Below are 26,351 nucleotides of genomic sequence, written 5' to 3'. Positions count from 1 at the left end.
TCTAACTTTTATACGTAACAGCTGTAAACGAAAGCTATAAGCCCATATCATACTTACTAACACCTTTTTATTGAGTGCAGAAGCCATGCCTCTGTTACACGCTTTTGTAATTCCCCAGGCAATTTCACAACCTCTATTATAAGAACCTAGTTTGACTTGAGCCTTTAATGTGTGCATTTTTTTTCCACCCCCTCAAGGCATAATATAAATATATAAATAAAACTGATGAAAACTAAGGCATCCTTTAAAATCCTCAGTCATGCTCATTTTTATTGCGCTGGTTGCACACATTAACATAAGCTGGTCAACCTGGTGTACTACCCTCAGCAAAGTGGTTAAGATCTCAAATTGATATGCCAGGGTCAAAAAGACCTTTTGCTTTGAGTATGTAGCCATATGTCAGTGCTAATATTTACATAACTATACTATGGGCCTGATTCAATTCAGCGCAATGCTGAATAGCCCCCTGAGGGAGCTCCCGGAGCTATTCAATTCACTGGGCTGTTTGGTCTGACTAAAGGAATTCTTCTCGCACCCCACCCCCTGAGGGTACGAGAAGGCCGGCACATTAGTCGCGAGCACCGGCATTCACCGACTAAATACTCATCTTAAATCGCGAGAAACTGTGTTATCCGACTTAACTGGCAACTGTCGGACCAAACAGCGCAGTGAATTGAATGGCTCCGGGGCCATTCAGCATCGCGCTGATTTGAACGGAGCCCATTTAGTCAAATATTCTGAAATCTATTCATGAAGCGGAACAGTTCGTATGCATGTCTTCAATGAAATTAAATCTGCATTAACTGATCCGACGCTGCCCCGCACACCAATTTGTATGCACTTTGTCAAGCCTTGTAGTAGTAGCCAAAATATATACAGTACTGTATGAACTTCCAGTTCCTGTGCAGGGGGGTAAACACAAATAAGCTACATGCTCAGAGGAGGGAGGAGATATGACCTCGTATTCAGGCTCGGTCTGTGTGACCCCCAGCTGTAGAGGTGTCGCCTAATGTATGTGACAAACAGACTAGGCAGACTGCCAGAGCATATTTCAGGGGTTAGAGCCACTGCCCCATGACTCACTATGAATGATTGTTTCACAAACACTTTGCTATTCATCGGTAATAAAACCTTTTACTGAAGAGTTTTCCTGTGGCTGCGTTTTTGCTTGTATGACTACTTAGTCCAAAACTTTTTTTATGGAATTTGTATTATAATTTTGGGAAGTGCCAGAAGGATCTGTGCTGTCACGAGGATTAGAGAAGAGCATGATGCCAGTAATGTTTTTCGTACCTGGTGCTTGGGTTTAAGATGGTACATATGTGGGTTATGCTGGCACTGTTGCCACCCATAGCTGTGGCCTTGACACTGAGCAGGGAACGATCTGCTTGAAGTTTTGTCTTCCCTTAGCTTCCTCCAACAGCCAGAAAGTACAGCCATGGCAAAAAGTTTGGAGAATGACACAAGTATTGTTTATTTTACAAAGTCTGCTGCTTCAGTGTTTTTAGACAGTTTTGTCAGATGTTTCTATGGTATACTGAAGTAAAGTTACATGCATTTCATAAATGTCAAAGGCTTTTATTGACAATTACATTAAGTTTATGCAAAGAGTCAATATTTGCAGTGTTGACCCTTCTTTTTCAAGACCTCTGCAATTCACCCTGGCATGCTGTCAATCATCTTCTGGGCCACATACTGTCTGATGGCCGCACATTCTTACCTAATCATTGCTTGGAGTTTGTCAGAATTGCTCCAATGGGCGGCCAGTGTTGACCAAAAAAAAAGAGACTAGCACAGCGGTATTTGTTCTATTCTACAAATAATTACATTTTGTTCAAATCGGGGAACAAATATTTGTAAAAACAATTTGCAGCTATAAGTTTGCCATTAATGAAGTTGCCAGACAATAGTTAAATAGAAGTCTAAATCAAAGGTTTGGCATACCAATTCCACAGCCTTGGTTGGCCTACCATATTTCTCAGATGTGACTGGCCAAACATGATGTCACTGAGAAATGAATTGTTCCGAATTCGTGAGCAAGTAGAACAGTTTATCGTTACAACATACAGTTGATACACACACTTTATCAGTTGTGACTGTTATGGATTCTGGAGTATACTGTAGGTAGATGGGCTACAAATATCACTTTTGGGATGTGTCATTTGATATCTTCTGACTGCAACATAAGGCTCCAGTTAGGAGCCACTTATCTATATAGCCAAATTTGATAGATATATTCTGGCACTCCCACTGAGTAAGACGATCGGGTTGTGTGTGTCCGCCTTCAGAACAATGACAAGAGACTGACTAAATTCCTTAGGAACCTGATTGCATCCACAATTATTGTTTTCCTGTCGCTTGCTGGTAGATCTTCTTCCTCAGGAAACCAAACCAGTTTGACCAGAAATGAAGAATAACCTTTGTACTTGATGTGTCAGACTTCTTCTGATCAAGATTCATAGATAAGAATTTGCAGTCCCTAACATGTTTTATGACTCGCATGTGAGCTGTATCATGTAGGATCATTATGGAGTTCTTTAAGGTGACCAAAAAATATCCATGTATGGATTTTTTCTTTTTTTTCTTTAACACTTAATGCATCCCCTGATGCAGTGGGGAGGATGAGTTCACTATCCACAGTTTTAAGGAAAAGCTATCTATAGCACTGTCCTGTTTCTCAGGAACTTGGTAAGTGTACGTGACTATATGACCAGACGTCCTATCTTTTCTTCTAGGTAATCTTGTTATAAGAGGAAAAGTAACATAACCAGACATTTTCTTTGTAGCACACCTAAATATTCTCTGTAAAATGCTGCTTAATATCTAAGCACTACATAAAAAAAGCCTGTTAATAAAAACAATGTTCTGCTCTGGCCTTAATCTATTGAGACTGAGATGTAAATGATACTAAACGTTATTTGATATTCAGTGAAGTTTAATGTTGAGGTGTAGTGATTGTTAAAGAGGAAGAGAACAAAAGTGATGGCCTAACATGCACTATTGCAGATGTTCTTACACAATCCTCTTCAATACGGGGAATTCCCCGTATCGGTTGCTGATGTATGGGCCCCTTAGCAGAAACTGACAGTATATAGATACTTGGATACTGTTCTGTCACTGGGGCCAATTAGATTCTGCACGAAGTGCTGGGAATTTGGTTGTGCAAAATAAAATCTCGGGTAAAAATATCTGCAATCTTCCTGGAGCTATTCAATTCAGCGATCTGTTTGGTCCGACTAAAGGATTTCTCGCACCCCCCGAGAATGTCGGTTCTCGCAACTAAACACCAAGGTTAAGTCGCGAGAACTGCCATTCTCCATTTTAACTGGCAACTGTCGGACAAAAAAATGCGCGGAATTGAATTGTGCCCAATGACATGTCAGTTGCAGAATAATTTCTCTAAAAAAGATCATAAATGGGTTCAGTGCCGTAACAGGGTTCAAATGCGTCCATTGCAGGCCTGCATCCTGATCGTCCACCGTCATGACATTGCGTGCATGGTATTACGTCGCCCAGACTGTGCAAGGCCAGCACCACCGGTGAGTGCAGCACTGAAGGAGTGACTTGAGGATGCTCCAATAGGCTGTACAGGGTGTGTTTAAAGTATGCAGTGGGGGCACTGTAGCAGCGATCCTGGCTGCAGAGTGCCATTCAGGCACCCTGCTAGCCAGAAGCAAGGGCGGTGATTGTACCGCTTGCAGATCCCTGTGCTCTGGGTGTCGGCACTGGTGTCACACGTACCTAGTTACTGCCCTGAATGGGTTATGATATGGGACAGAAGTTGAGGTATTGATGGAAAAGTGCTATTTGACCTTGCAGATGGTCTTTCCATCATTTTACAAATTTGTATTAAAACACTGAAAAATCACTTGTTGCTGTTTTACAATTGAATTACTCGTGGGAGCACGCTTCATGAAGATTCGTCGTGATGTGTTTGATTTTTAAGGTGCGATTTTTGTGCTTCCAAAAGCCCTCAATATTGATTTATGCCCCACTGTAAAAACATAACTGTTAATAGCTGTGATAGTAAATGATGGTTAAGCCAAAATATTAGGATCATTTTTATTTTAAGAGCTTTCTTTTCAAATCCATGGCATTTCTCAGTCTTGTATAATATAAAAGCTGTAACCAAAGTACACAGAGGAAGTTGGTTATGAAAACCACTTATGCTTTAGAAGCACAAAAGATCCTTAAGGTGCCTACACACTTGGCGATATTTTACATGATTTGCACGATTCCGACACATCGTGACGACAAATCGTGTAAAATATGCCCAAATAGTGAGTCTCCGCTCGCGATGCCGATGTGTGTCCTGGTAGGTCGTACATTGCATCTTCATATCTGCCATGCTGTAGGGCATATTTGCCGATCTCCGTCATGATGCACTGGAATAGTTAGGAGGCACGATATTGGACAGTCTTTAACACCAAATAATGCCCACAACTGCCCGGGAGCTGCTGGGGAGAGTTCAAGGGGAAATCGGACACAATATCGCATCGTGACCACATTGCCTAGTGTTTAGGCACCTTAAGTTAATGCAATGTTACCATATTGTTTCGCAAATCTTCAAGAAATACATTTTATAAAGCAGCATCTTTTGGGTGGGTTTGCAGCAGCTATCGCAGGCAATTATTGCTCCCCTAACTGCTGGATTTATTAATAGTCGTTTGGATTGCTTAAACTCTGGGACTGATTCAGAATTGGGAATAGAGTAAAGGGGGTTATCCACTACGCGACATGAAAGTCTGAACGTCCAGCGTTCAAACCTTCAGGTCGCCGCGGTGCCCGCACTGAACCAGCGTTCACTGAAAGTCAGTCAGTGAAGGAGCCCCACCTCCTATCCCTGAACTTGCCGAACCTGATGAGTGTCGTCAGGTTGACGGGCATGTTCAGTAGACAGTCGGAGACGGCAAGGACCCAGCGTGCACGCGCATCGCTGGTCCTTGCCAGCTATCCATTACCCAACTTTGTGAACAATGCGACCAAAACCTCCTGGTTTTGGTCGGATTGTTCACAGTCTGGTAATGGATAGGCCCCTTAAGAACAAGTAACTGCACCTTGGTAAAACCATGCTGCACTGCAGGTGTGCAGATTTAGGGGTGTGTCCTAACTGCAATCTAAATTGCAGAGTAAATGTAAAGCTGCCCTGCATTTGTGGGCTACATACAAAAGCAGCCAACATTTACCCCATATGCCAAAAAAAAAGTATGCATTTGCACCCCCTGCATTGCAACATGGTTTGCCCTGGTACAGAGTTACTTGCTGTTTCTTACTCTATTCCGAACTCTGAATCAGGCCCTCCATTCACTGATGGGCCACACTTTCAAACTTGCCCCAACCCTCCAAGTGATGCTGCAGTTGAACTACACATCCCAGCATGCCCTGCCACAGTTTCAGCATGCCCTTATAGTAAAGCTGTGGCAGGGTATGCTGGGATGTGTAGTCCCACAGAAGCTGGAGAGCCGCTTTTTGTCCACCACTGTGTTAAATAAATAATAAATAAAAATCGTCAGCTATTTCTTAAGATAGGTACACAGTATACAGTATATTGCCTGTGTCGGATTGGAACGACCATCATATAGTGTTATACCCTGAAAACCACCCAATTCATTGTACAATGAATTGGGTGGTCACATCTTCACATTGGATGTACCGCACATCAGATGGGACGATGCCCCGTATGATGCGATCTAGTTCCGTTAGACACGCACTGTCCTACAGCAGATCGTGTAGTGTGTACGGCTATGTCATATATATTGTTACATCGCATTGCTGGATAGAATGATCCTACGTATGTGTACCCAGTTGTAGTGTAATCTTCTGCTTGCCTGATTTTAAACCAGTCTGTACAAGTGCGATTTTGAAATCACCTGCACTGTACAAGGCTGTCTACTACCTAGTATTAGTTGACAGGTGTTGCAGGAGTTGGTTATTGCAGAGACAGAGTAAGACGAAGACGGATCAGTGGAGTCTTGTAAGTTGCCCAATAAGAAATGTGTGTGTTTTGTCTTCATGTCATGTATTTCATTGCTGCTGTCTTACATGTGTGAGAGTATACCTATTGGCCTGTATTATTTGACCTATTTGATTCCATTTGTCAGGATGGCTAGTGGGAGGAGAGGGAATGAGTAATAGAAACTTTTATAGATTTCCTATTAAGTAAAAGGCTATCATTTGTGTTTGAGCCATCTGGTTTACATGAGGCACCTCTTCTTTTTTTTTTTTTTTTTTTTTTTGTCTGTTTTCCAGCAATTTGTGGAACTGAAGTTTAATATATGACTATTTGTGATCTGAACATGAAAAAACTTTTGGGATGACGTTCTGCCACCATGCTGGTGGTTTGGCAACTATTTTCCAGCAGATTTGCCTTTTGCTAAATCTGTCTGTTTGCAACCCTCTCCAAAACAAGGCGAAAAAAAAGCGTGCTTGATAAATTTTGTCCTACCTGTTCATAGTATGAGAGTAGAAGACCGTGCTTTGCAGTTGCCACTGAAGCTGTATGTGGATGAGAGACTTCATCCTTTCAGGCCAACATGCATTACACAAATGACCTTCGTCAGGCTTTTTATAGCGTTTTTGGAGGCCATTGGAGTTGTGCCTTGGATGCTATCCTGTGCCTGGGTCTCTTTTGGTGAATTAGTAGGCATCTGCTACAGTAGAAGGATCTAAAGGGCATATTCAATTTGGAGCAATGGTCCGCTATTCACGCCTCCGAGACTTGTGGTAGCCTAACATTGCTCATTCTACTAAACACTCCCCTTATGGGAGTGCGAGATAACATGAGATGTTGCACAGTTACTAGCATTCCAGGGTTTGCTTGCTGAATTGAATTATTCTCGTAATGTTATTTGCACATACAGGTTGAGTCTCTCATATGCAAATATTTTCCGAAATACAGAATTTTTTTGGCATGACTGAGATAATGAAATCTTTGATTTTTGATGGTTCACTGTACACAAACTTTGTCTAAGGCACAAATTATTAGAACTATTGTATAAAATGACCTGCAGGCTGTTGTGTATAAGATGTATATAACACATAAATGCATTCTGTGTGTATATTTAGGTCCTATTCCCAAGACATTTCATTATGGTATGCAATTATTCCAAAATACAGAATATTCCGTTATCCAAAATGCCCCTGGTCCCAAGCATTTTGGATATAGGAGACTCAACCTGTATGTCCTTCTCTCAACCGGTCTCCTAGGTGTAGTCACTTTCCCCAGAGAGAAATAAGAATTGATTGCACACGATCAGAGTGTTGGCCATTTATATCTAGCAGTGAGATGTGGACAAATACTTTTGAATGTCAAATATTTTGACTGCTGATACATTTGTGTTGTATGTATGCTACCTTTTCCAGCTCACTTATTATGTGTGACATTTCTAGTGATGTTTCCGTCTGTCTGGCACAGTCTAAGAATGTGACTTGGGGATTGGTGTATACTCGCTTAATGTTCATCGTCTGTAAACCAGTTTAATAGCTGTAAGGATAATATCTGCATAACAGCCTGTCATACCATGTGTCACCTCTTGTCAAACACCTGTGTAAACTATCCCTTTATGGTGATTGGCATCCAGTTGCCTTCATCTATTACATTACTCAAATTCCATCCTTTCCGAGTAGCATTTGCCTGTACCAATTTGTAAAGTCTGATTACAATTGATAATATAGATGTCTTACAATCCGTGCATGCTGTCTCTTAGCTCTAGTCCCTCTCTGGTACTGGATGGTGTATTAGCTTTGTTTTAATTGCATTTCCTCAATGACTGAATGCATAGGAACGATTTGATGGCAAATTCTGTCTAATTTTGTCTTCTTGCCTTTCATTCCTGGTCTGCAGTTAGTATGCGAGATATATATGTATTCACCTTAGTTTTTCCAGCCACTTAAAGATTGGTCATACAAGCAGCCAGGAGTGGAAGTCATCTCGGGTTTGTGGGACTGTCTCTTACTGGTTTTAATTTGGTGTCTGTCTCTCCCTCTCTCTTTCTTCCTCGTTTTCTCTCCTCTTCTTTCTCTCCTATAGCTTAGGGTCTCTTTCTAACCTTTATGGATGAGCCTGAGTCTGACAGCCCGGCCAGTATCTTGGCCTCGGTGAGAGCGCAGGAGGCACAGTTTGAACTACTGTCTCGCGCTCTGGAAGAAGAGAGGAGACACGTCACTGCTCAGCTGGACCGGGTGTGGGTGACCCCTCAGGAGGCCACTCCCCCCCTCAGCAATGGCACCCTCACCCGTCGCCAGCAGGTAACATTCGGCATGTCTGGAACAGAGCCCTGTTTCATCTGGAGTTCAAACTAACATTGTCAATGTGATGAGAAGTAAATTCCATTTTATAAAATACAGATTTAATTACAGCTTCCTACATCTCCTTTTGTTACTCTGCCACTTGGACGTCATTCTTTTCTGTGTCACATCAGTGTCTTCATTTCACGGTCTTCTAAGATTTGTTAAGCTTCAGCTTTTGAAAACCGTGAAATGTGTGTACACTAGTGATCCCCAATGCAGTAGGGCAACAGGAGGTGGTGTGATCTAATAAGTGTCATTTAACAGCATGCTGTAACGCTGACCTGTGCTGTAACCCAGACCACCATTCAGTCATAGCGCTTCTCGTGACAGATTGTGTAAATTGCCATTCCAGAGGCTTGTAAACAAAATTCTAGCATGCCATGCATAGCTATTACACCACACTTTAAGCTTTGCAGTAAATTAGGATTGTCAAACAGAAAACAACTCCCCTGCTTTAATGCAGTGGTCTTGGTGGTAGAAAAATGTGCTCATTTATTTAAGTTTGCTCTACCCTGAGTTAATTACCTCCTCATTGGGCCTGTTACATGCAGCCGTATTTTCTGGGGCTCTGTCTTCTAACAGTCCCGGCTGAGAAATGGACATTGTGGCGTGTGATTGGTCCTCCTACCGCCCTCTGCAACCATGGTATGTGGTAATTCAACTTTAAAGGTTTTTTTGTTTGTGTAAGTTGGTAAACAATGGCTGTATTTAGTGCCTTTGTGCCCCACCAATGCAGTTAAACATCTACATTAACATAATTGGCTGCTTTGTGGTCATAGCAAGCAAACTGCAGTAAAATCCGCTGCCCCTGGGATAATTGATCCACATGGTAAGCACTGTTCCTTGTTCACTTCTGAATGCACGTTATGGAGTCCTCTGCCCTGGGATTTCTGCTACAGCAGCCAATTCACTTTAAACATACTGTGAACAATACCATATGTTCATATCTAATACATAATGATGGGGGGAGGTGGTTTGTATGGATAGAATCTCATTTTAATGCAGTTTGCCCACAGTGAGTACACCATAGGAATGTACTAATAAGACTTTTTTTAGCGATAGGTGGCATTTGCCAGAAAATAAAGTACACTGCGGAAAGCTATTGTCTGTCTGGTCTGGGTTGCAGTACAGTTGTTTAATTTTCATTAAAGCAAACACACCTTCTAAAGGAACTCTAATATTAAAGAGCTACATGTGAAACAGCAATTCTTGGAGGTGCTCACTAACCTTCTCCTGTGAATCATAGCTATTGCATTAGGATGATAACACCATTATGATTAGGGGCCGAGTGAGTGGCTCTTCCTCCTACATGGTGACCACCAGTTATATTATATAAGTGCTCTGGCACTGTGATCTGGTCTTTCCTGTGAAGATAGTGTTGGAATGTCTTTAAAAAAGGTTCATTTTATATCTGTTTAGCAGGTGGGAAGACTAAATAAAATGTGTTCTTACTTGACTCATTGTCAAAAGTGGGAATATCTTCAGTTATGAAGGCTGCATGTGACAGCATTAGGAAATGATTCTCCCGATCTGTTTTCTCCCTGTTCTTCTGTGTGTTGTGTAAAACCCTGCCCTATTATTGCGCTGGTGACTTGAGTCCACTCACTCACTAATCACAGGGAGGATGTTGCAGCTGCTTCCCCTCCACAAATGAAAAGCGGTCTTCTCTCCTCCAATTCAGTAGCATGTTATTCCCTAGTGCAAGGACTATGATTCACTGAGCATTTCAAAGGTGCAGTTTCATCGTGAGTCTTATTTTTGTTTAGTGGTTGTTTTTTTTTAGCTTATTTATATAAAAAAAAAAAATAAATAAATAAAATCTCCAACTAATCAGTCTGCCCCACCAAAGTGATATAACTGTGAGGGTCCCTCATTAAGGGTACCCATTGTTTGAGTTCCCTCTACCATCATTGGTGACCATCTTTTCTCCAAGTAGTCAACACTCTGGAGAAATTTAGATGTGCATACGATCAAAAATGCTGATTGGATGATCGCTGCTGAGACGTGGATTTGCCACTAGGGGGTAGTGTCAGTGAGCGACCTCCTAAACACTTAGTTTTGTTTCATTAGTTGAAACTGTTAACATAATACTTAAATGCAAACTTTGACCCTGTAGCTATCCCTTTGAAAGTGTAACTACAACCTAATGGTAATTTATTAGTAACATACTGTAAATGTTATAGTATTGCCATACACTCCTGTAAAGCAAAATGGTGTTGCTGTCCTGGAACCTTCCTTTCCTAGGATAGAACACCCCCAGATAAAGAAAAACATGGGATGATACATGTTGCATAGAACTGGGTCATGGGTATGCATGAATGGTGAACTTCTCGTGATGGTCTCTGTGACGTTTAGCTTCTACAGTATGTAACTTGAGTATCTCTCCTGCAGAACGGGCGAGTCATTCACTCCACAGAGGGGCAGCGCAAAAAATATTCTGAAATAAGTACTACACAGGTGAGATGAACAAGCTGGGGGGAGGAGGGTAGAGCGGATGGAAAAATATAATTATCAAAAATGGTGTGGCGTAGTGGGTGTTGGCTTTAATTTGCTCCATATTTTCTCAATAGGATCGATCACCTTTTGTGTACTCGCCAATAAGGATGGAGGGCCATGGTCTTCCTGCTGATGAGAATTATGCTCTGGATGACGATCATCCTTCCTACTTATCGTACAGTATGTCTGATGAGCCTCGCCACAGCGACATCTCTGTAAGTACAACATTAGTGGTGTGTGTGTGTATAGGAGAAATTCATTAGTGTGTGTATAGGAGAAAAGGAACAATCTCATAGTGTATTATCAGAGACAATTTATTGAAACATACAATAAACACACACAAAAATGCGTAATTACATTAAGAGTTCAAAATAGGATTATCTGAAAAAGACATCAGTGTCGGGTCCCAGCAGGGACCTCTGTCACCTGACACTGTGACTTTTTCAGATAATCCTATTTTGAACTCTTAATGTAATTACGCATTTTTGTGTGTGTTTATTGTAGGTTTCAATAAATTGTCTCTGATAATACTCTGAGAATGTTACTTTTCTCCTATACACACTAATGAATTTGGCGTAAGAACTGAACCCAATAAAATCCAAGAGGGAGTTAGAGATTCTAAGGATTATATACTACATGCTTGTATTCTAGCATATTACGGTACGCATGGTGAGTGCACAAATTAATAAGCATACTACACTGAGGAGCTTTTTGTATTGTGTATGTATCTATAAATATATATTATTGTGTGTTCTAGCATGTAAACAAATGGGGCCATATGTAATAGGTCTCAAGTTAGTGCAAGTTCCCAAAGTTTGTGCTGCGCTACAAGAATTAACCTTAGAAATGCTGGTATCTGCGCACAGATGAAAATTCTTCAAAACACAGAAAATAAACTGTGTTGGCGCACTAACACTTTCTGAAGATTTCAAGTTCTTTGTCATCAGTGATGACGACATTTCATTTCAGTAGTAAGCACAAAAGAATGTTGAATTCCGGCCTTCTGAATAAAATTGTTTTATTGGTGTTTTTTATTATTATTTTTTTCATTATTATTCCTTCCCTAGATGAAGCCTGCTGCTGGATATTCCCAAACATTAGATCGCCCATATCGGGATGTAGTGGGGGGTGGAAATGCCTACACAACAGTACCACGCAATTACCATTTTCGTGGACCTGGTGCAGACCCAATGCAAATGATTCCAACCACACAGCATCCTGGCTACAGCAGCCTGTCCAGGCCAAATAATCGCTATCGCACTGTTGAGCCGTACAGGGGTCCTGGGTATGGCCCTCAGCCACAAGTCAGAGGACCTGGTTTTGGAGGTAGCCAGTCTGATCTACTTGCAGCCAGATATGGATCTGAAGATGCGTATGGAATGGAGGACGATCGCAGGAGCCTTGGCGGTTATGTGGATGGGCCGGATTATTCCACTGCTGGAAGGAGGGGTGCCAATGGAGGAGACCGCAGACGACTGAGGTGAGCAAAATACAGGTTTTTTTTTTTTTTGTGAATTGTAATTCACTTTTGTCTGTCTAGTTATAGTTGGACAATGAAATAGTCTGGTTGCTGTGGTTTAGTGTATCGCATTCAGCTGTAAATCTATGTAGAATGTGAAATATCAGGCCCAGGCAGGGTTTGCCAACAGTCATGTATTTGTGAATATGGTCGTCCCCAAAAAAAACAAAAAACCCCACTCTCCCAACATATGCTGAAACTTGCTAGGTATCCAGTGCAATACTATCACTATAAATAAATGGTTACTTGCCTTGATGACCTTGGTTCAGGTGCTGTAGCAACCAAGGAGGTCCCAGAGTGATGCTCTTTGGTACCATAGAGTGACACCACTGGAGATCATCTCAGCTGATGGGCTGTAATGAGTATGGAAAGGGTACTTCAAGGGTACCCAAAGGCAAAGTGCCATAGCAGAGCTTGGTGATCTCCAGCTGCCATTGTTGCTGGGCTGCAACTCCTGTCTCTGGCTCAGTCTCATGAGGCACAGTCTGGGTAGGAGGTGACTCTAGACCTAAGTGACAGCCCAAATAATTCTGTAGCTAAATTGTCCCCTATTGTAGTAAAATACTGACCCTCACGGACAGAAATCCTGGATTGGTCAAGGGGCTGGTCTCCCCATCTTCAGACCAGTGTTTTCATTTATTTAATTTTTTTAAATAAACTAATGGCCACATTTTAAACCTGCTAACGCCTTTCCACACACACCTTTGAAACTGTTTGTGGTGAATGAAGTGTTTTCATGTGTTTAGGTAAACTTTCTATTGCACTGTTATATTTCTATGGTTATGAGCTAATTTAGAGCTTTCCGCTGGATGCTGTTTGTAAGAGAGTACAGAGACACTGTTCTTGTGCTACTGTAGACTCAATAATTGTCACTGGTTTATATTGTGTTTATAGAAAAGTAACTCGTAGGTGCTTACAGACTGAGGGCATATGAGGCTGTCTGGGAAGATGCAGACATGAGACATAGCCCAGTGCAGGCCCCTGTTCTGCAATTTTATTGAACCATGAAATTTTGGTTGGAGGAGTTAAAGAAAAACGGATTCAATATTTCCTCTTCATTTCTCATCAGTTTAGGAAACCATTCCAGTTAACATATTGTGCCACAGTACACCATTGTATATTATTGGTCTAATACAGAAGCAATTACATTTACTTCAAAAGGCGGTTAATGTTTAATTAAGCCCAGATACAGTATACAGCCATTTCTGCTGAAGGAGATGATTTTGGTCCTAAATAAACCAGAAATAGCGCAATCCGTTCCATAATACTAAAGTAAGGCAGATCTGGTCCTAATATTTTGAATTGGTGGAGCCTGCAGCATGTATCTCTATGGCCCTGTCTCTTTTCCACCACATAATACATCCTTAGCATTGTTGCATTAAGAGCATTGTGATGGCTGTGCACAGTCTACACACACCACAAACAGCAACCAGTTGACAGTCATGTATGAATCTCTTTCGCAAACATGAAGTTGTAATATAAGGATTTAACTGTAATCTGAGTTAAACTTTCTGTAGTGCTTTGCGGTGAACTCCACTTTTTCCTCTGAAAGTGGCGATAGAGCTGCATATTTTTGTCTGGGTCGGAAAATGTTGTTTTACTTGCTTTTGAACAGTGAAGCCGTTATTTACCACCGTCTTTCTACTTCAGGGTCCATAGGGTTCCACAGAATACCTTGGGGTATAGGTGATGGTGGCAGACATCGGGCACCTCAGTTAAATTTTCAGCCTCCCAGGATGCACTGGGGTCCCTCTCCTATACCCTGCCCCCGAGCCAAGGCATCTCAGTTTCGTAGGTGCCCGGCTCTGAGTTGGATCACCTTTTCAGAGGGGGGCTGTTACACAGCCCCTGAAGTTTGTTTTCAAAGCGGCTTTGCTGCGCTGATATGAGCGGGCAGCAAGGACAAGCTAATTAGAGGTCCATACCGCCGTTCCATCACCCCGCCGGGGCAGGATGCCAGATTTAAGGGGATACAGGTAAGTGGCGGGCACCCGTGGTGAGTACCCGCCGATTCAGTTTTAATTGTCCCTAGGCAGGGGGCTCCCTAGGGACGGCTGTGCGTGGAGCCAGGTACTGATCCTGCGCTTCCATTAGACCACCAGGGACAGCGGGCTGCGGCCATGAGGATACGCTCCGCCATCCCAGGGGTTAATATCATGCCAGGTGAGCGCGCCTTCCCTGTCTCACAGCCGGCGCCTCCCCCGCTGCCCAGTGCCTTTCCACAGCGGTCTGGCGGGCTCCCCAGGCCCTCCTCCTCTCAGCTCCTCAGCGGCAAATGTTGCTGGACGCTTGATACAGGTGGCATCGCGGTCCGGGTCCCTCGCATACCTCTCCTCCGATAAGGTCAGTGTATGCAGCACTGTTTCCTACCAGGCTCTGTGTCTGCGTAGTTGATCATAGTACTTGTAGTGCAGGTAAATTACTTCTGCATTGTATGTGACTATATGCTAGCGCTGTCTGACTGTACTTTCACTTCTGACTGTCAGCCATTTTACTGTTCCTGTTCTTTCTCTGCTAAAGCCCTTACAGTGCGGTGTTGCAGGGTGTTTATTACCTCACAGTAAAAGTGTTTTTCTGTGTGGGGAGTCGCATACACGCCGTTTACACTCATGTCTGAGTGTGAATATCCTCTTAAGCTAATGTGTACAGTACAGTTAGTGGAGGGTGATGTGAACACTGAGGGTTTATGTTGGGCATGTTATATCATATCACGCCCAATTTCTGTCTCTGAACCTGTTCAAGAACCGCCCTGGGCTTGTTTTGCTAAGGCACTTACAACCCTTGTGGGTCAGTTGGCGATGCCCCCTGCGTTTCCCCAGATGGGGGTTATCGCAGCAGGTGGCTGTCTCATCACCCATGCAGGGCTTCCCCAGGCAGTTGATGGTACCCCAGTGTCTCCCGTTTTTGCCCCCCCAGGTCTCTCAGGAGCCTGTGTGGGTGAATTCATTGTCTATCAAGGTACAGCACCTGACAGACGTTTTACAGGGGGAGTCACCGTTGCGGCCTTTATTGTCTCAGACGGCTCAGTATGATGATGACATGACGTCTGATGACTGTGAGATTGACTTTTCAGACCAAGAGCCCCTTCGAGTGAAGGAGGCGGAGTCTAAATCTAAAGTCTTTATACCCGGCCTCATACGGGCAGTCCGTGCGGCCTTGGTTATTGAGGATGCGGATTCCCCCCGTGGCTAAATCCATATACGCCTTCTTTAAGGATATTAAGGGAGATGCCACTGTATTTACTCTATCTGGTCAGTTAGTGGACCACTTAGCGGAGGCATGGAAAACTCCGGGTAAGCGGTTCCAGGCTCAAAGACACTTGGCCTTTTACATACCCCTTTGCGGATAATTACTTCTCCAAATGGGAAACCCCTCCACAGGTGGATTCTCATGTTACACGCCTAGTGAGGAGTGCAACATAACCCCTGCCCTCCATGTCCTCCTTGAAGGATGTTACAGATCGCAAGGTGGAAATTTGCCTAAAATCCATTTATTCCCATGCTGGGGGGGCTTCCAGATCAGCTATGGCCGTGTGCTGGGTAACCAGAGCCATGGAGCGCTGGGCAGATAGCTTGGAGGAGTCTCTGGACACTGACTCTTCAGCTGAACAGTTGGAGTTAGTGGGCAGTCTCAGAGACTTGGCCACATACGTTAATGAGGCAGCCTTAGATATAGGTCTCCTCACTTCCAGAATTTCCTCGGTAGCAACTCGCCGCTCCCTGTGCTTGTGCTCTTGGAGAGTGGATGCAGACTCCAAGAAGGGGTTGGAATGCTTGCCTTTTGCCAGGTCCTGTTTGGCCCTGATCTGGACAAATTGTGGACACGTTGGCAGCAGCTAAATCCGCATGTCTGCCCTCGGCCGGAGTCCCATCAGGGTCTGGTACTTCGTCCTTAGTCCCCAAAGTTGGAGGCCGCCTTCTTCAGTTTGCCCCGTGCTGGTATCTGACTACCACAGACACTTGGGTAAGAGAAGTGGTCTCTCGGGGGTACGCCTTCTCCTTCCGCCGAAGGCCTCCCAGACGGCTTTTCACCACAGGCCTTCCGTCAGATCAGGACAAGGCCCTGGAACTCCAGAAAGTGTTACGCTCTATGCTCCAGGCTGGAGTTATAGTGCCTGTTCCGTTACCCCAGAGGGGAACGGGGTATTACTCCAATCTCTCTCTGGTGCAGAAACCCAATGGGTCTTACCAGCCCATCCTCAACTTCAAGTCCCTCAAGTCCTTGAGGGTTCCTCGGTTCAGGATGGTGACCCTGCATTCCATTATATTAGCGATGGAGCCTGGGGATTTTATGGTGTCGTTGGACATTCAGGATGCCTACCTGCATATCCCCATTATTTCAGCACACCAGCGTTTCCTCAGGTTTGCGGTGGTCAATCAACATTTCCAGTTTCAGGTGCTGCCCTTTGGCCTTTCCACAGCGCCTCGAGTGTTTACCAAGGTCATGGCAGCCCACCTGCGGATGCAGAGGGTCCGCTTGTTACCTTATCTGGGCGACCTGCTGTTATTGGCAGGGTCTCCAGAGCTACTTCAGTGCCATCTGCAACTGACAAGATCAGTGTTGCAGAATCACGCCTGGTTGATAAACTGGAAAAAGTCCTCCCTGGTTCCCTCACAGAGGATGCTCCATCTCGAAGCCCTGTTGGACTCTCAACAACAGAGGATCTTTGTGACGGAGGTATGCAGTTGTCTTCAGAGTCGCCGAGAGTCCATTCACTCGGCAATGAGGTTACTGGGATCCATGGTGTCGATGTTCGACATGGAGTATGCCCAGTTTCACTCCAGACCACTGCAGAAATTGATCCTCTCCAGATGGAATGGGTTGCCCCATCTGATAAAGACAGACATTGGTGCTTTCTCCGGAGGTACGTCGTTCTCTGGCCTGGTGGCTGCAGACGGCTCACCTAAACAAGGGGCGCCTTCTGACAACTGACGCCAGTCTCCGGGGCTGGGGAGCAGTAACAGGTCCACACTTGTTTCAGGGACGGTGGACAACCGCAGAATCTGCACTTCCAATTAACATATTGGAACTTCAAGCAGTCTTCAGAGCTCGTCAGCAGGCAAGACACGTTCTCCACGGAAAAAACCCGTGCAGGTACAGTCGGACAACGCCATCACAGTGGCTTGCATAAACCGACAAGGAGGAACCCGAAGTCAGGCGGCATTGACAGAGGTGTCCCGCATTCTGGCTTTGGCGGAGGGCAATCTCCCAGCCATCTCGGCAGTGTTCATACCAGGAGTGCTCAACTGGGAAGCTGACTTCTTCAGCCATCAAGACATGCATCCAGGGGAATGGTCTCTACACCAGGGGTTGTTTCAATGCCTAGTGAACAGGTGGGGCCTTCCAGAAATAGACCTCATGGCCAACCGACACAACAACAAGCTGCCTGTGTACGGGTCAAGAACAAGGGACATGGGGGCTCTTCTGGTAAACGCTCTGACGTTCCGGTCGACCTTCCAGTTTGCGTACCTCTTCCCTGCATTCTCCCTTCTTCCTCGAGTGCTTCGAAAACTCAAGCAAGAAGGAGGCAAGCTTCTGTTGATAGCTCCAGCGTGGCCCTGACGTCACTGGTACTCAGATCTTCGGAGTCTCTCAACGTCCGGACATGTTGCCTCAACGTCCGGACATGTTGCCTCAAGGTCCTTGCCATTACCCAGACCTGGGTCGTCTGTCTTTGACGGCGTGGCTCTTGAAACAGCCCTGTTAAGGTCCAGGGGTTTTTCCAGCTCTGTGGTTAACACCATGCTCAGAGCTCAGAAGCCGCCTTCTGCAAGAATTTACCACAGAGTGTGGCATACTTTCTTTGAGTTGTGTCGTCCTAGAGGCTATGATCCCCAGGTGTTTAGGATATCCAGGGTTTTAGCTTTCCTACAGGCGGGCTTAGACCACTGTCTTTGCCTTGCTTCCTTGAAGGTGCAAGTTTCTGCCCTGTCAGTGTGGTTTCATCGTAGGATTGCTACTCTTCCTGATGACCTTTATGCTAGGTGTACTTTGCATTCAACCACCCTTTGTCCCACCAGTGGCTCCTTGGGATTTGGCTGTGGTCCTGAGGGCTCTCAAAGACCGCCATTTGAACCCCTGGGCTCAGTGGATTTAAAATGGCTTACAGCTAAAACTTTCTTCTGGCTATTGCTTCGACCAGAAGTGTGTCAGATTTGGGGACTCTATCATGTCGCCCTTCCTTTCTGATTTTTCATAGGGACAGGGTGGTGCTTCGGACTCGCCCTGGTTTCCTACCTAAGGTGGTATCTAGTTTCCACATTAATGAGGAAATTATAGTGCCGGCTTTTAATTCCCCAGACTTCTCAGCTGGTGAGGCCTCATTGGTACGTGCTCTCAGGATTTATGTTGACCGTACCAATTCATTTTGGAAGTCTGACTGCTTGTTTGTTTGTCCTCTATGGTTTCCGTAAGAAGGGATGGCCTGCCTCTAAGCACACTTTGGCAGGATGGATTCGCATGGCGATTTCTGAGGTTTACACTCATGAGGGCCTTTCTGTACCGCCCTCTGTTAAGGCTCATTCTACTTGGTCTGTGGGTCCTTCGTGGGAAGCTCGCTGTGGCGCCTCTGCTATTCAGCTCTGCAAGGCAGCCAAGTGGTCTTCTGTCCATACCTTTTGTGAGGTATTATGCATTTGATACTTCGCCTCTCAGGATGCTTCCTTCAGGCGGCGGATTCTCCTTTCTGCACAGGAGGGCCCCCCACCCTTGAAGTATACTGCATTGGGTCATCCCCAAGATATCCTGTGGATACCCTATGGACCCTGAAGTACAAAATGAGATATGGTAAGAACTTATCCTTGTTATCTTTATTTCTACAAAGTCCATAGGGTTCCACAGGACTCCCGCCCTGTCGCACCTGTACTGCAGATGGGCTTTGTTCTGGTCGCTGGTTTTTCTGTCTACTTCTGGTGAGAATGTGATTCTTGTGTATTCTAGACTTTCTTCTCTCTTTTTCTCCATCTCTTCCGGCCTATGGCTTATTACGTAACTGAGATGCCTTGGCTCGGGGGCGGGGTATAGGAGAGGGACCCCAGTGCATCCTGGGAGGCTGAAAATTTAACTCTGAGGTGCCCGATGTCTGCCGCCATCACCTATACCCCAAGGTATTCTGTAGAACCCTATGGACTTCGTAGAAATAGAGATAACAAGGGTAAGTTCTTACCATATCTCATATTTTATGCAGTTCATACAAGATGAATATGGAGAAATGTAAATTTATTTTATTTATATATATATATATATATATATATATATATATATATATATAAAATTTGGGAACATTTAAACCACTGCAGGTCTAAAGTTTGAGTGCTGCGGTATTACGCTGCCTCTTTTCATTTGTCTAGAAACTGACTTAAGGCCATATTCAATCGAAAACTGCAGTTTTTTACGCCATTGGCGCTGTCTTCTTTCGCAAAAGTGCGCAACTTACGGTTTTTGGGGGGTAATTTGTCATTAGGAGCTGTCCAGAGGGTTCTGAAAGAAATACCCACATTTTTAGCCAAAAATAGGGATTTTGCATTTTTTTTCGCCTGGTCTGGAATGGAGAGAGCTTTTCTCCAGTTTTTTTTTTCGCCAATTGCGTTTTTGCCTGTGTGTTGTTTTTTTTGCGAAACACGTCCGTTTTTGCCGCTAATTGAATACGCCCTTTAGTCTTAGTCAGCCTGAACAGTTTATCATGGGTTCAATAATAACATAGCTGAGCTGCAATGACCAAGCTCATGTTAGAAGAAGGGAAGGTCTAGAAACATGGATCCGGAATGTGTGATTGGGCTTTAAATAAAAGCAGACCATTTTTTGGGTTCAGTTGACCCTCTGATAGACATGTTATGAAGCATATTGTAGAGTATTTAATATTTATCTTTGAATTGTCCTCCTTAGGAGTTATGAAGATCAGCTTGCTGATCATTATGGGTCATCCTTGCCTCCCTCTGGAAGCCTTTCCAGCCTTGGACCTGCTCCTCTGACAGTTGCCCCCAGCGGCCCTTGGCGGCAGCCGGAACTCCCAGAAGTTCTAGCTATGTTGAGTTACACTCTGGATGCCGTGAGACTAAATGCTGCTGCGTACTTGCAGCACCTGTCCTACCGTAATGAGGATGTAAAGAAAGAGGTATGTGTAATAATTTGGCTGATGTCTGACTCTAAAGGGCAGTGGACTTATCCTAATATTAGATCTATCAAATAACTTTGCTGTTTAGGAGCAGTTGAATATATTAAATTGCATACATTCAGATGCTTATGTAATATATTGTAAACACAAACTAACCAAATGGCTGCTTGAAACAGTGCATTTACAATGTTGCCGAATATTTGAGAGTTTTTGATCTACCATACACCCTCATGAATTCCAGGAACAGGCGCCACTTAAAATCCAAAGCAACTTGAGTTTGTTCTCTAATGGCCCTGCATTCTGGAACGCCCTAACTTGAGCAGTGACTTAAATGCTATTTTGTTGAGCCGTAGGCTATATCCACTTTGTGACTTGGCCGCAAAGTTGAATTGGTGCTCATCCCTGAAAATTATGGTACAGCAATATTGGAGTTTTTCCTGTGCACCTTTATGGGGAGCGAGGCAAAATCTGCACTGTTAGTGGTTGCAAGGTACTGGAGAAACAGTTGACAATGCCATCATTGTTCACTAAATTGCCCCCATAGTGTCTTTGTAGTTTATGGTAAGTAACTGTATAAATTGGTTAGATCTTTTCTAATATATGTAACATGTTGCCTTAACTCCAAATAGCTCTACTTTATGAGTCAAAGTTGCTGATATTGGGTCATTTTCTCCTTTCCAATATAGCATAATCTAGTACGGGAATAATGTCTACACTGTTTAGGTAGAAGTTAGATTAATTTTAAATTAGTGCAACTAGTGAATTATTCTAAGTCTGCACTTTAACTGGTAAAGACCCATATGGTATTTATTTGCATAAGTAAAATAAAAATCAACCGTAAAGTTTGGTCTGAAGTTTTTTTCCATTTTCCCAATTGAGCTGTAGGGCATGCACTCCTTGGGACCATTGCTATTTACTTAATACTCCTCTTCCAGACCACCATCTCCATCCCAAGTAATGAGTAGGACTGCCAAGGACAAAATTAACTTTCATATTTGGCATAAGTGTTGCTAAATATCATGGTACATAGCAGTTTAGGGTTTCCAACTGTAAAGATCAGACAGTCATTTTCTTGTTGTACAGTGGCTAGATTTCCTGCCTTTCACCATAGGGGCAATGGACTCTTTCCTAATTCTGATCAGGGTTATTCCCACAGTCCATAAATGCACTGATAGGTTAATGTTGTTGTAGTGAAGAATTGTGCCCTGTTTAATATATTGGTGCTATTTAACATTTAAAATTAGTGATCAAGTTTGTAGTGAATTAAAGTGCTTTTGTCATCAAGGTCCTGCAATTGCATCCGGTTTCTTTTTTCAGGTGTGTCGTTTGCGAGGAATACCACCTCTCATCAGCCTCCTAGAGGACCCTCGGGCCCCAGTCAGACTTGCAGCATGTGGGGCACTTAAGAATCTCTCTTATGGCCCTGCCCGGGAGAACAAAATGGCAGTGAAGAATTGTGATGGCGTGCCTGCACTGGCAAGATTACTACGCAGGAGAGGCGATGGGCGGGAAGGAAGAGATATGGCGGAGTGTGTCACTGGTGAGCACGGTTCCTTAGATAGGTTTGAGGATGTTTATAATGCTCTCTGAAAAATGTTTTTAATAGTGAGAGGAGTCATCTTCATCCAATCATGTGCTTAATTTGGTTTATTCTCTTTCCTATTAATGTTACATATACACGTATACGATAGGCACCCTCTGGAATTTATCCTCTCTGGACTCCGTTAAGATGGAGCTTGTGGACCAAGCCCTGTACACTCTGACCCAGGAGATTCTGGTTCCATATTCTGGTTGGCAGAGAGATAATGGAGCAGTGAATGCTGACGAGGGTAAATCCAGACACATTGAGTGGGAACCAGCTCTGGTTAATACAACAGGATGTTTGCGGTAAGTATAACCAGGTATTTTAAAGTTTTTTTACTCCATGATTTATTTTCTGATGGGAGATCTCGTTCAACTACACTTGATATTTTACACAGTGTTCAAAGCCAGTAGAGGGATCCTAGTGTACTCATTTTTGTGGAAAGGTTTCATGCTTTAAATGCAAAGTAGAGAAGTTCATAGCAGCTTTTAGCTGTCATGAGTCTATTGCTGGCCATACACCTACACGACCAGCATAAGATCCGATTCATATATACGATTTACCTACGATTCCCCGGAGCTCCCTGGCAGTCCCGTCAGCTTGTATGTTATTTTTCTTAGGACAGGATCTGTCGTAAGATCGATCCTGTGTCTCACAGGCTCATAAGGGAAACAGTTATTGAAATGACTTGAATTGCTGCACGATGGATCGCATGAACAAAATAAACTGCACGATCTGCACATGATACGATGGACAAGATGTGCTGCACATCTGATCATAAGATCCGATTATAGGAGCTGCGGGAGCGCGCATCTGATCTTACTAAAATAATACACGATATTCACAAGATCCATCTTATGACTCATCGAAAATCGAGCAATCGGCCCGAAATCGTGCATGTGTATGGCCAGCTTCAGTTGCGATTTGCCTTTTTCTGTATGTACAATCCCATGTACTACAAATGTCCAATCCTATTTTTAGATTTGTGAGTGACTGATTGCTCTGAGCTGCAGTAGTAGATGTGCACTCAGCCTACTGGATGACGCCACAAGGGTAGTGTTGTGGTGGGAGGAAGTGAATGGAGGCAAGCTGGACCCCACAGACAAGTTGCGTAGTAGAACCAGTGTGGTTCCCTCGGCGGCTGGGTTGTTATGGGCAGCTTTTATTGTCAAACACACTTCTGAATGAAATACGACCAGCTTGTTGGTTTGTTTTTCCCACTGGAATATTACATTTCTCCTCTTCTCTGAACTCAGAAATATCTCCTCTGAACGCTCTGAAGCACGCCGGAAAATGAGAGAGTGCGAGGGGCTGGTGGATTCCGTAGTTCACCTGTTACGCTCAGAGGTTGGCCATGGACAAGTTGACAGCAAGGTATGTATGGATTGAAATTTTTGAAAATGACAAAGCGAATGTCAACTATGAAGCTGTAGAGGTTTTCCTATGAAAATCTGCACACCATTTATCAAGATTGCATATTTGTGCACCTTTCTTTCTGTGGGTTCTTGTGGACCTCTTACGGCAGAATAAGATCTTCAGTGGTTTCCTCTGTTTAGAACCTAAAGTTAGTTTTCATAATGAGCACCTTGTCCCTTTGGCACTCTTGCTTCTGTGTGGCAATGCCCAGCTTATTGGTGCTATGATGGAGGGATCCCTAGAGAAGACAGATGAAAAGAAACATCAGGACAGATTAATTTAAAAAGCTGATAGTGAACTTCTCCTTTTTAATAATTTTAATAATGAATCATTTTAAACTGTAATATTTTGTGGGTGAAATCATTTATTTTGTTAATCTTCTGTCAAGTAGATCATAGGAACTTATGTTTATTACATAGCCAAAAGTAAGTGGACAGCACTACTTCTTAGTATTTGCCCATTTCCGCAGTTGCCGTTCCTAATAGAAGCATAAAATCAAGCATACAGTTGTGCAATTTCCACATTAGCAGTAAAATGGTTTGCACTGAAGATCTCGGTGACTTCAGTGTGTGTCATAGGAGGCCACCTTTAAAACAAGTCAGATCCTCCAATTTCTTGTTTGTCATGTAGAATTCCCACAAAATGGGTTGGCCACCATAGAAGCAAACTGTGTCCTGTTGGCTTAGTTTGGTCATTCGTCAGGCTCACATTGCTCGGGGCCTTCCAGGGTTATGGTTCATTCAACTTCCACTTTTTATAGTTTTTCTGGGTGCTGCCAAAGTAACATGGGGAAAAAGCAGCCTTAAACTCCAGTGGAAAACGCCCCTGTATCTAGTGCATCATGGAAATTTATAAATGTAATAATATGTAAGAATCTAATGAAGATTGTTGAATTGTTCTCTGCAGAGCTACATTAAAGGATAATAGTCAGTGCAATGTAACTAGCCCCACACACACATGCATTGTTATGTCCTTTCTGGTTTTATTGTCTCTAGCTTGTGGAGAATGTGGTGTGCCTGCTTAGGAACCTTTCTTACCACATCCATCGTGAGATACCACAGGCTGAGAAGTATCAAGAAAACCCACAAGTTACAAATGCTGACCCACAGAACCCCAGTTGCTTTGGGGTGCGTCGTGGTAAAGGTAATGTCTCTGACTCCTGGCATAGCAGCTGAATGTTTGTTTTCATCTACTGAAAGGTGTGCATGAAAAAGATCATGAAGTATAATGTATATTTCTTCCTTAATCCCCTCTGGCTATGGTTTAGTACCCATACCTTTATAGTAAAGCTGCATGGAGTACTTTTCCCCCTAACCTCCCCCCTCTCTATTCCCCTGACAGCATGACATTGCTCAGTCGCACGCAGCTCTTCCCTCATCACAAATTAGCACAAGCCCTCTAGACACGTGTCACACTCCAGTCACTGGTTCTGTCCCCTCTCGTTTCAAAACAGGAGGCATCAAGATGAACAAACCGTCATTTTAAAAATTCCTTTCTGACCCCATACTGATTTTATGTCTCAGTTTCTTGAACTGCGGAGTTTACTAGTAGCCAGCAGAATATTTTCAATTGCACATACAAGATGTGCATTCTTTCTTGTACACAAAATGACTTGGAAGTTTTAGGGCTGGCAGTAATGGGTTACTGGCTCCTGAAACATTTAGTTTGCCAACACCACCTGCTTGGCTAGCGACATTAATTATGCTCTTAAGGTGGCCATACACGCCACAATATATACGTGCCGATCCGACGGATCGGCGTGATATAGGTGCTATATCGTACCGTGTATGGGCATGATATCGTACCTGATATTGTGCTGCGCGCTTCCGCAGGGTCGTACATCGCATCCCCAGGTCTTCCTGCAAAATCATCTGACCTCGGATGCGATATACGATCCCATTCAAATGGTGGAGGGGGAGCCGGCATATCGTGCGGTCTACGGGGACCGCACGAATGCCGGCAGTGACAGCACGAACAGTCTGCTGGCGGATCAGCAGTCGCACTACACCGTGTATGGCCAGCATTAGTCTAGTTGTACAGGAGCAATGTAATGTTGCGGTACTGTATGAGCTACCTGTGCTGCTGGCAGTTTGTTTCCTCTTTCATAGTGTTAGTGGTGCACATATGAAATCTTTTGCATACATTGTTTTAAAATGTTACAATGAAACCTGCTAAAACATAATATGATGCAGAGGGACAACACTGACCATTAGCAAAAAACAAATGTTGATGAAGTTTCCCATTGTTAAACTTCCTTCAATGCAAATAACTGGCACATACTGAATAATGATTGGGATAAAACACATTTTAAACATCTGAGATCTTACATTTATATTTGAATGGAAAAATAAAAAACCTCAGTAAACATGTGAACCATTTAAACAAGTAAAGTGGTGATAGAGAGAAAAACCATTTGGGGCACTAGTCTTGGTCCTACACCTGAATAATATGCCAGATTGGTTAATAATATTGGGAATGGCAGTTCAAGTAATTGGATACTGGCAATAAGTACAATATTTCAGGTCCAATTGGCGTAGAAGGAATCCCAAATTGATGCTCTGTATGTCAGTAAGTGTGAATTCCAATTAAAGCCAATACATTCCTACATCTCCTTATATGTATAGCAATAAAGATTAAAAACATGCTGAATGAGTATTAAACATAGTACAGAAAAGTTTATATTCCAATCATCATCATACAGTATGTGCCAGTTATTTGTACTGAAGGAAGTTTAACAATGGGAAACTTCATCAGCATTTGTTTTGTGCTAATGGTCAATGTTGTCCCTCTGCGTCATATTATGTTTTTGTCGCTTCTTACAGAACACTTGTTTTAAATATGAGACACAAGATGGCGACATATGACCACTAAAAGAATTGTATGACGTGAGTCAGACCTTAACAGATTTCTCCAAAATTTAGGAGCCCTCAGTTTCT

At 43.5% G+C, this 26,351-nt stretch overlaps 1 protein-coding gene across 5 annotated transcripts in view; it reads left to right on the top strand.

The window, feature by feature from the left end:
- LOC148474296 (catenin delta-1-like) overlaps nucleotides 1-26,351 on the top strand; it is a 68,557-nt gene that overhangs the window by 17,022 nt on the left and 25,184 nt on the right. For 3 of the 5 annotated variants that reach the window (XM_088458825.1, XM_088458824.1, XM_088458823.1), the window contains exons 2-10: nucleotides 8,030-8,247; nucleotides 10,681-10,746; nucleotides 10,860-11,000; nucleotides 11,853-12,265; nucleotides 20,189-20,417; nucleotides 21,735-21,957; nucleotides 22,109-22,304; nucleotides 23,256-23,373; nucleotides 24,411-24,558. In XM_088458825.1, coding sequence (XP_088314951.1) covers nucleotides 8,053-8,247; nucleotides 10,681-10,746; nucleotides 10,860-11,000; nucleotides 11,853-12,265; nucleotides 20,189-20,417; nucleotides 21,735-21,957; nucleotides 22,109-22,304; nucleotides 23,256-23,373; nucleotides 24,411-24,558 — 1,729 coding nt within the window. In that variant the 5' untranslated portion in view covers nucleotides 8,030-8,052. Of the gene's footprint in view, nucleotides 1-8,029; nucleotides 8,248-8,885; nucleotides 8,935-10,680; nucleotides 10,747-10,859; nucleotides 11,001-11,852; nucleotides 12,266-20,188; nucleotides 20,418-21,734; nucleotides 21,958-22,108; nucleotides 22,305-23,255; nucleotides 23,374-24,410; nucleotides 24,559-26,351 lie in introns of those variants that run through there. The other 2 variants (XM_088458826.1, XM_088458827.1) reach the window with 2 other exon arrangements.

This window comes from Taudactylus pleione, unplaced genomic scaffold (assembly GCF_031769625.1).
Source record: "Taudactylus pleione unplaced genomic scaffold, aTauple2 ptg000854l, whole genome shotgun sequence".
Taxonomy (NCBI): domain Eukaryota; kingdom Metazoa; phylum Chordata; class Amphibia; order Anura; family Myobatrachidae; genus Taudactylus; species Taudactylus pleione.
This window is presented reverse-complemented; position numbering and strand designations above follow the sequence as displayed.